A 10263-nucleotide genomic window follows, 5' to 3' on the forward strand; every position below is an offset into this window, starting at 1 on the left:
ACCATCTGCCACCATGACCCTATTACAATACCACTGACTATATCCCCTTCAGCTGTATCTTTCATCCCCGTGACTTATTCATCCATAATGGGAAGCCTGTACCACCCACTCCCCTCCACCCATTTTGAACACCCCCACCCCCCATCCCTCTGGCAGCCATCAGGGTGTTCTCTGTATTTATAGATCTGATTCTGCTATTGTGTGTTTGTTTATTCGGTTTTTCTTAATTTCCTCAAGTGAGTAAAATCATATGATATTTGTCTTTCTCAGTTTGACTTATTTCACTTAGCGTAATACTGCTTAGGTCCATCCACGTTGTTGCAAATGGCACAGTCTTTTTTTCATGTCTGTGTAATATTCCATTATGCACACATGCACACACACCACATCTTCCTTACCCATTCGTCTATCAATGGACACAGATCGTTTCCATATCTTGGCTATCGTAAATAATGTCACAGTAAATATGGGGATGCATGCATCTTTTCAAATTAGTGTCTTTGGATTTTTTGGATAAATACTCAGAAGTGGAATTATTGGATCATTGGTATTTCTATTTTTAACTTTTTGAGGAAACTCCTTCCTGTTTTCAGCAGTGGTTGTACAAATTTACATTTCCACCAACACTGTACGAGAAGGTTTCCTTTTTCTCCACGCCCTTGCCAACACTTGTGATTTCTTGTGTTGTTGATTTTAGCCATTCTGACAGGTGTAAAATGATATCTCATTGTGGTTTGAATCTGCATTTCCCTGATGATGAGTGATTTTGAGCATCTTCTCATGTGTCCGTTGTCCATTTATATGTCTTTCTTAGGAAAATGTCCATTCACTTTTTCTGCCCCTTTTTTAGTTGTATTGAATTGTTTGGTCTTTTTGATGTTGAATGATATAAATTCTTTAAATATTTCGGATATTAACTCTTTATTGAATATATCACTTGCAAATATATTCCCCCACTTAGTAGGTTGCCTTTTAGTTTTGTTGATTGTTTCCCTCGCTGTGCAGAAACTTTTATTTTGAGGAAGTCCCAAGAGTTTATTTGTGCTTTTGTGTCCCTTGCCTCAGGAGACATATCTAGAAAATGTTGCTGTGTCCAATGTCAGAGACATGACTGCCTGTGCTCTCCTCTAGGATTTGTATGGTTTCAGGTGTTACTTTTAGATCTTCAATCCAATTTGAGTTTATTTTTGTGTATGGTATAAGAAATGATCCAGTTCCATTGCTTTGCACGTGGCTATCTCATCCCAACACCATTTGTTACGAGGCTGACTTTGAATATTCTTGCCTCCTTTGTCATAGATTAATCGATTATAAAAGTTTATGTTTATTTCTGGGCTTTCTATTCCGTTCCATTGATCTATGAATCATTTTGTGCCAGTTTAACACTGTTTTTATTATCACAGCCTTAAATTATGTCTTGAAATCTGGAATTGTGATATCTCCAGGTTTTTTTTTTTCCTTCTCAAGATTGCTTTCACTATACAGGGTCACTTGTGGTTCCATACAAATTTTAGGAATATTTGTTCTAGGTTTGTGAAAAATGCTATTGGTCTTTTGATAGGGAGTGCATTAAATGTGTAGATTGCTTTGAGTAATATTGTTCGTTTTAACAATATTAATTCTTCGTAGTCATGAGCATGGAATATCTTTCTATTTGTGCCATCTTCAATTCTTTTCGTCAATTTTTTATAGTTTGAGAGTACAGTCTTTCACCTCCTTGGTTAAGTTTATTCCTAGGTATGTTATTATTTTTGGTGCAATCATAAATGGAAATGTTTTCTTAATTTCTGTTTCTGTGACTTCATTATTAGTGTATAGAAATGCAACCTGTTTCTTTATGTTAATTTTATATCCTACAACTTTACTGAATTCGTTTATTACTGCTAGTACTTTTTGGTGGAGTCTTTAGGGTTTTCTATGTGTAGTATTATGTCATCTGCAAATAATGATTGCTTAACTCCTTCTTTACCAACATGGATGCCTCTTATGTCTTTTTCTTTTCTGAATCCCGTGGCAGGATTTCCAGTACAATGTTGAATAAAAGTGGTGAAAAAGAGCATCCTTGTTTTGTACTTGACCTTAGGGGAAAAGCTGTTAGTTTTTCACCACCATGATGTTAGCTATAGGTTTTTCATATATGGCAGTAATTATATTAAGCTATGTTCCCTCTAAACCCACTTTGTTGAGAGTTTTCATTGCGAATGGATGTTGGATTTTATAAATACTTTCTCTGCATCTATTGAGATGATCATATGATTTTCCTCCTTTGTTCTGTTGATGTGATGTATGACACTGATTCATCTGTGAATATTGAACTATTCTTGCATCCCTGATATAAATCCCACTTGATCATGGTGAATGATCCTTCTAATGTATTGTTTCATTTGGTTTGCTAATAATATTTGTTGAGGATTTTTACATCTATGTTCATCAAGGATATTGGCCTGTAGTTTTCTTTGTGGAGTCTGTCTGATTTTGGTATCAGGGTTATGCTGAACTCCTAGAATGAATATGGAAGCTTTCCTTCCTCTTCTACATTTTTGGAATAATTTGAGAAGAATAGGTATTAACTCTTCTTTAAATTTTTGGTAAAATTCACCTGTGAATCCATCTGGTTTTGGACTTTTATTTTTTTGGTAGTTTTTTGATTACCAATCCTATTCTGTTACTAGTCATTATTTTGTTCAGATTTTTTATTTCTTCCTGATTCAGTTTTGGATGATTGCAAGTTTCTAGGATTTATCCATTTTTTCTAGGTTGTCCAATTTGTTGGCATAGTGTTTTTCATGGTATTCTTTTATAATTCTTTGTATTTTTCTGGTGTCAGTTGTTATTTCTCCTCCTTCATTTCTGCTTTTGTTTATTTGAGTCCTTTCTCTCTCTCCGTCCTTCCTTCCTTTCTTGTTCTTTCTTCTTTGATGAGTCTGGCTAAAGGTTTATCGACTTTGTTGATCCTTTCAAAGAACCAGCTTTTGGTTTCATTGATTTTTTCTATTGTTTTTTGTCCCTATGTCATTTATTTCTGCTCTAATCTTTATCATCTCCTTCCTTCTCCTCACCTTGGGCTTTACTTGTTCTTCTTTTTCTAGCTCCTTTAGCTGTAGGGTTTGAGATTGCTTATTTGAGCTTTTTCTTGTTTCTTGAGGTAGGCCTAGACCACGATATATTTCCTTCTTAGAACTGCTTTCTCTCTGTTCTGAAGAGTTTGGGCCATTGTGTTTTTATTTTCATTTGTCTCTAGGTATTTTTAAAATTTCTTCTTTGATTCCTGTGTTGACACATTGGTTGTTTAGCCTCCACATGTTTTTCCTTTTTTCTAGTTTTTTTTTCCTCGTGATTTATTTCTAGTTTCATACTGTTGTGGTCGGAAAAGATGCATGGTATGATTTCAGTATTCTTTAACTTATTGAGGCTTGTTTTATGGCCTACTATGTGATCTATTCTGGAGCACGTTCAATGTGAAAAGGATGTGTGCTTTGTTTTGTTTGATGAAATGTTCTGTACATATCTGTTATGTTCATCTGGTCTAATATGTTATCCAAAGATACTATTTCCTTATTGATTTTCTGCATTGATGACCTATCTATTGATGAAAGAGGTATGTTAAAGTCCCTACAATTATTGTATTACCATCAATTTCTCTCTTTATTTCCATTAATATTTGCTTTGTATTTGGGTGCTCCTTTGTTGAGTGCATAGATATTTACAATTGCTATACCCTCTTGTTGGATTGATCCCTTTGTCATTATGTAATGCCTTTCTCTGTTTCTTGTCGTAGTCTTTGTTTTAAAGTCTATTTTGCCTGATATAAGCATTGTTACCCCATTTGTTGTTGTTGCTGTTGTCTTGCTTCCTTTTGCATGGTAAATATCTTTCCATCTCTTGACTTTTACTCTATATATGTCTTTAGGTCTAAGATCTTGAAGGCAGCATAGAGATTTTTTTAATTCATTCTACCACTCTGTGTCTTTTGATGGGAATATTTAGGTTATTTTTATCTAAAGTAATTATTGGTAGGTAGGTACGTATGTATTCCCATTTTGTTCATTGCTTTCTCATTGTTTTGTAGTTTTTCTCTGTTCATTTCTTCTTCTGCTCTTTTTCACTGCAACTGATGAGTTTCTGAAGTGTTATATTTGGCTCTTTATCTTCATTTTTTGTTTATTTAGCATGGGTTTTGGGTTTGTGGTTACCATGAGGTTCATATATAACATCTTAAGTATATAGCAGTCTATATTAACTTGATGGTCATTGAAGTTCAAACGCATTTTTAATTCCTTCTTTTTTTTATTCTTTCCATATTTTAAGTATACGCATCATATTTCACATCTTTTTACTTATAATTTTCTTATATCTAATTATGGCCTATATATCAAATTCTTTATCCAGTCGTGTCAATGGACACTTCGGTTGTTTCTGTGTCTTGGCTGTTGTAAATAGTGCTAGTATGAACATGGGGGTGCAAAAAACTTCTAGAGTTACTGTTTCATTTTCTTTGGACAAATTTCCAGAAGTGGAATTACTGCATCATATAGTAGGGATATTTTTTTAATTTTTTCAAGATCCTATACAGTTTTCCATAGCAGCTATATCAGTTTACAATCTCACCAGCAGTAAACAAGGGTCCCTTTTCTTCACGTCCACACTAGTATTTGTTATCCCCTCTTTTTGATAATGATTATTTCAACAATCATGAGGTGATCTCTTATTGTGGTTTTGATTCATGTTTCTCTAAGAACTACTGAGGTTGAGCATTTTTCATGTGCCTGTTGGCCTTTTGTTTATCTTTATTGGGAAAAATTCTATTCAGGTCCTCTGCTCATCTTTCAGTTAATTCTGTGTGTGTGTGTGTGTGAGTGTGTGTGTGTGTGTGTGTGTTTGTGTGTGTGTGTGTGTGTTGAGTTGTATGAGTTATTTTTATATTCTGGATATTTAACCCTTATCAAATGCAAGATTTGCAAATATTTTCTCTCATTTCATCAGTTGCCTTTCCATTTTGTTGATTATTTCTTTCACTGTGCAAAAGATTTTAGTTTGATGTGTGCTCACTTGTTTATTTTTTATTATGTTGCTTGTGCTTTATGTGTCATAATAAAAAAAAAGTTGCCAACCTATTCAAAAAAACCTACGTCAAGGAATTTTTTTTTATCTTTTTCCTTTCAGTAGTTTTATGGTTTCAGATCTTACATTGAATTTTCCAATCCATTTTGAGTTAACTTTTGTGAGTAATACAAGACAGGAGTCTAGTTTCATTCTATTACACGTGAATATCCAATCTTTCCAGCATGATTTATTGAAGAAATGTTGTTTGTGTGTTAGTCTTTGGGCTCCTTCATCAAATATTAGTTGACTACATATACATGGATTTATTTCTGGGTTCCCTATTCCATTCCATTGATATAGTTACCTGTTTTTCTTTTTATTTTTGTTAGTACCATGCTGTTTTGATTACTATGACTTTATGGTATAGCTTCAAGTCAGGAAATGTAATGACTCTTATATGATTCTTCAAAATTGTTTTGGCAATTCAGGGTCATTCATGGTTCCAAATAAATTTTAAAATTGATTTTTCTATTTCTATAAAAATGTCATTGAATTCTTGCAGGATTGCACTGAATTCACACATGGCTTTTGGTAATATTGACATTACAAGACTATTAGGTTTTCTAAATCACAAACACAAGATACCTTTCCATTTATTTGTGCCTTACACAATTTCTTTCATCAATGTGTTATAGTTTTTAGAGTAGACATCTTTCACCTCCTCCTTTAAGTTTTTCTTAAGTACTTTACTATTTGATGACATTGTAAATAGAATCATTCTTTTTCCAGATAATTAATCACTAGTGTATAGAAATATTACTGATTTTTGTTTGCTAACTTTGTACCCTGAAACTTTACTGAATTTGTTAGTTTTTTGGCCAAGGTTTTATGATTATCTTTATATAAAATCATGCCGTCTGCAAATAGGAACATTTTACTCTTTCCTTTCCAATTCTGATGGCCTTTGTTTCTTTTTCTTGCCTGATCAGTCTGGCTAGCATTTTCAGTACTACATTGAATAAATGCAGTGAGAGAGTACACTCTTTTATTATTTTTGATCTTTGAGGAAAAGCTCTCAACTCAACCTTTCAAACTTGAGTATGGTGTTAGCTGTGGGCTTGTCATAGATAGCCTTTATTATGTCAAGCCACATCCCTCTATACCTAATTTGTCAAGAGTATTCATTATGTATATCCAATAAAGGATTAATATCCAAAACATATAAAGAACTTATGCAAGTCATCACAAAAAAATCTGATTTAAAAATGTGCAGAAAACATGAATAGACATTTTTTTTCAATGAAGACATACAAATGGCCAACAAACACATGAAAAGATGCTCAACACCCCTAATCATCAAGGAAATGCAAATCAAAACCACAATGAGATATCACCTCACCTGTCAGAATGACTAAAATCAAAAACACAAGAAATAACAAGTTTGGTGAGGATGTGGAGAAAGAGGAACCATCATACACTATTGGTTGGAATGTAAATTGGTACAACCAGTGGGGAAACCAGTATGGAGGTTCCTCAAAAAGTGAAAAATGGAGCTTCCTTATGATCCAATAATTCTGTTACTATTTACCCAAAGAAAACAAAAACACTAATTCAAAAAGATATACGCACTTCCATATTTATTGCAACATTATTTAGATTAGCCAAGATATGGAAGAAACCCAGTGTCCATTGATAAATGGATAAGGAAGACATGATATATATACAATGGAATATTATGCAGACATAAAAAAGGATGAGATAGCGTCATTTGTGACAACACGGATGGACCCAGAGTGTACCACGCTACGTGAGATAAGTCAGACTGAGAAAGACAAATACCATATGATTTCACTCTTGTGTGGAATCTAAAGAAGAAAAAGGAATAAATAAACAACCAAAAAGCAGAATCGGACCTATAAGTACACAGAACAAACTGATGGTTGCCAGAGGGAGGAGGGTAGGGGGATGGGGAAAATGGTGAAAGGGAGTGGAAGACACAGGCTTTCTGTTATGGAATGAGTAAGTCATGGACAAAAAAGGCACAGCATAGGGAATATGGTCAACGATATTGTAATAGTGACGTATGGGAACAGACGGTGGCTACCCATGCAATGAGCACAGCATAATGTATAAACTTGTTGAATGATTGTGTTGTCCATCTGAAACTAATGTAACATTGTCACCTATCCTCAAAATTTTAAAAAAGGTGTTTTCATCATTTCCAGATATTGAATTTTGTCAAATATTTATTCCACCTGCAGTGAAATGATCATATAATTTTTTTCTTTCATTGTATTAATGTGATGTATTACTTTGATTTATTTGCATATATTAAACCACCCTTGCATCCCAGGGACAAGTTCTGCTTCACTGTGGGACATGATCCTTTTAATGTGCTGCTGGATTCAGTGTGTTAGATTTTACTGAGAATTTTTGCATCTATATTCATCAGGGATATTGGTCTGTTCTCTTTTCTGATAGTGTCCTTACATGGAGTTTGTATTAAGGTAATGCTGCCTCTGTTAAATGAGTTTGGGAATATTCCCTCCTCTCGTTTTTTTTGGAAAAGTTTGAGAAGGTTTGGTGTTATTTTTTTATAAATGTTTGGTAAAATTCACCAGTGAAGACATCTAGTCCTAGACTTTTCTTTGTTGGGAGATTTTTATTACTGATTCAGTCTCTATAATGGTAATTGATCTATTCAGATTTTTTATGTCTTCCTGATTCAATTTTGGTAGTTTGTATGTTTCTAAAGTTCTTCTCCATTTTATCTAGTTGTCCAGTTTGCTGGCATAAGATGTTCATAGTGGCAAGGGTTATTTTTAAATAATAACATACCACAATCTCATGTTCTAGGAGTTTGCAAGAACAGTCCAATTTCAAAGAAATTAACATGAAAATGTTCAAAAAGGGACAGAGATAAAAGAAAAGCCAGTAAAGGCTTAGAGAAAATATTAATGAAGAAAGGGCAATTTTCTAAAATCGAGAATCACTTTTCTCTACCTCTAGTAGGTGCTATTCTAACTGATGTGCTGCTCCTTGCAGTTCCAGGTGGGCACTGGATAGACAGGTCAATGGTACCATCCCAGATGGCTTCATCCTCTTGGGCTTCTCCAATAACCCCAGGCTAGAAATGGCCCTCTTTGTGGCTGTGTCTGTCTTTTACACAGTAACCCTTGTGGGCAACACCACCATCATACTGCTGTCTCACCTAGACCCCCACCTCCACACCCCCATGTTCTTCTTCCTCACCCACCTCTCCATCCTGGACCTCTGCTTTACCACCAGCTGCATCCCCCAGATGCTGGTCAATTTCTGGGGCTCGGACAAGACCATCAGCTACGTGGGGTGTGCAGTCCAGCTCTACATCTTCCTGGGGCTGGGAGCTGCAGAGTGTGTGCTGCTGCTGGTCATGGCCTTCGATCGCTACGTGGCAGTGTGCCGACCCTTGCACTATGCGGTGATCATGCATCCGCCCCTGTGTCACAAGCTGGCGTTCCTGGTCTGGGCAAGTGGGATTTTCGGCACCTTGGTGCAGTCTCCCACCACCATGAAACTCCCCTTTTGCCATCACCACCGGGTCGACGACTTTGTCTGTGAGGTCCCTGCGCTGATCCGCCTGGCCTGCGGAGACACACGTGTCAACGAGCTCCAGATCTCGGTGATTGGTGCCATCTTCCTGATGGGGCCGCTCCTGCTCATCCTTGTCTCCTACGGCCACATCGCCCAGGCAGTGCTGGCCATCCAGTCCCAGGAGGGCAGGAGCAAGGCCTTCCGCACCTGCTCGTCCCACCTGGCCGTCGTCTTTCTCTTCTACTGCAGTGTCACTGCCGTCTACATCCGACCCCGGAGTCGCTTTTCCCAGAAGGCAGGCAAGTTCCTAACTCTTTTCTACACTGTGGTGACCCCCACTCTCAACCCTCTCATCTACACTTTGAGGAACAAGGACATAAAGGGGGCTTTCAGGAGGCTCTTATGGAAAGACAGAATGGCCAGTGAAGAGTGAGGGAGGGGCTCAGACTCCAGGGGACGTCAGCTTTAGTCCAGCTCATTTCCTCAGAGGTCTGGTATCTCATGCATGAAAACTCTCAACTATCACCTCTAGTGGAGGGGACGTTAGCCTGTTTTGTACAGATAGTGGACGAATGAAAAGTACATTTGAGGCACCTGACAATGTTATCCTTAAACAGAAATGTAGGAGTAGCATTGGTCCCTGTTGGGCTAACATCAGGAAGCAGACACTGCTTTCATTATTTAAAAAAAACAAAAACAAAAAAAAAGAGGGCATTTGTCACAAGGAATTATTAACTAGATACTGAAGGAAGGAAAAGGCAAAAAGAAGCACCCCCTAGCACTAGGGGAACACAAAGAAAGAACAGTAATTCTTAAAACTGATGGCTCAGAGAAGAGGCCCCTGGGAACATACATTTTCGGACCTCCTACTTCTGAGTCAGCATTGCTGGCTGGGCTGACGTCACTGAGGAAACACTAGTTTTGCTCACCACCCAGTGGAGCATCTTCATTCAACTGCTTTTACGTAATATATGGCCCCTAGAGATTAAATGAACAGGAGAGAAACCAAGCAAGAAGCAAAGAGGGAAGAGCGCGTCTCCTTCCCAACACTAGCCGGTATGCCACCCACCTGTCTCTATCAACCCCTATGCATGAGGCCTCATAAGAAATGAGCAAGGGAAGCAGAAATATGGCATACACACTCCCACACCAGCCTCATCGTGAAGCTGAGTGATACGAGTGTGGGTTCAGAGCCGTAAGCCTCTGGCTTCACGAATGACACATCTCATCACTCTTGACATATGAAAGCAACCCAGAATATGAATCTAATTAAGAGTAGAAGGCACAACTGTGGTCCTCTTACAAATTATGCTCAGTATAATTCCCACACATCACTTTCTGTTAAGCAAGAGCTCCATGTCTGGCCAGAATGATGACAAGAAGCAAGTACAGGAGTTTTCATTCTTGAAATACCCTAAAGAAAACAATAATCTCAAAACCGTTACAATCTTATGGCTATAAAGACATTCTCGCTGTGCCTGCTACGCTGGATTTATTTTAAATGAAACATTGTATTTTGAGGTAATGTAGATGCAAATGCAGCTGTAAGAATTAATAGATATCCCATAGACCCGTTCCCTAGCATCCACATCTTGCAAAATTGTACAATATAACAAGATAGACACTGATACACAGAAAATACAGAGT

At 37.0% G+C, this 10263-nt stretch overlaps 1 protein-coding gene across 1 annotated transcript; it reads left to right on the top strand.

Annotated features, from left to right (window-relative positions):
- The first annotated feature begins 8161 nt into the window (after positions 1-8161).
- On the top strand, positions 8162-9558 carry LOC103682426 (olfactory receptor 2H2-like). Its single transcript, XM_008712034.2, has one exon. It carries the CDS (start codon positions 8177-8179, stop codon positions 9047-9049), a length of 873 nt encoding a protein of 290 aa, XP_008710256.2. The 5' UTR covers positions 8162-8176; the 3' UTR covers positions 9050-9558.
- Positions 9559-10263: the final 705 nt, after the last annotated feature.

Source organism: Ursus maritimus, unplaced genomic scaffold (assembly GCF_017311325.1).
Source record: "Ursus maritimus isolate PB19 unplaced genomic scaffold, ASM1731132v1 scaffold_5, whole genome shotgun sequence".
Taxonomy (NCBI): Eukaryota; Metazoa; Chordata; class Mammalia; order Carnivora; family Ursidae; genus Ursus; species Ursus maritimus.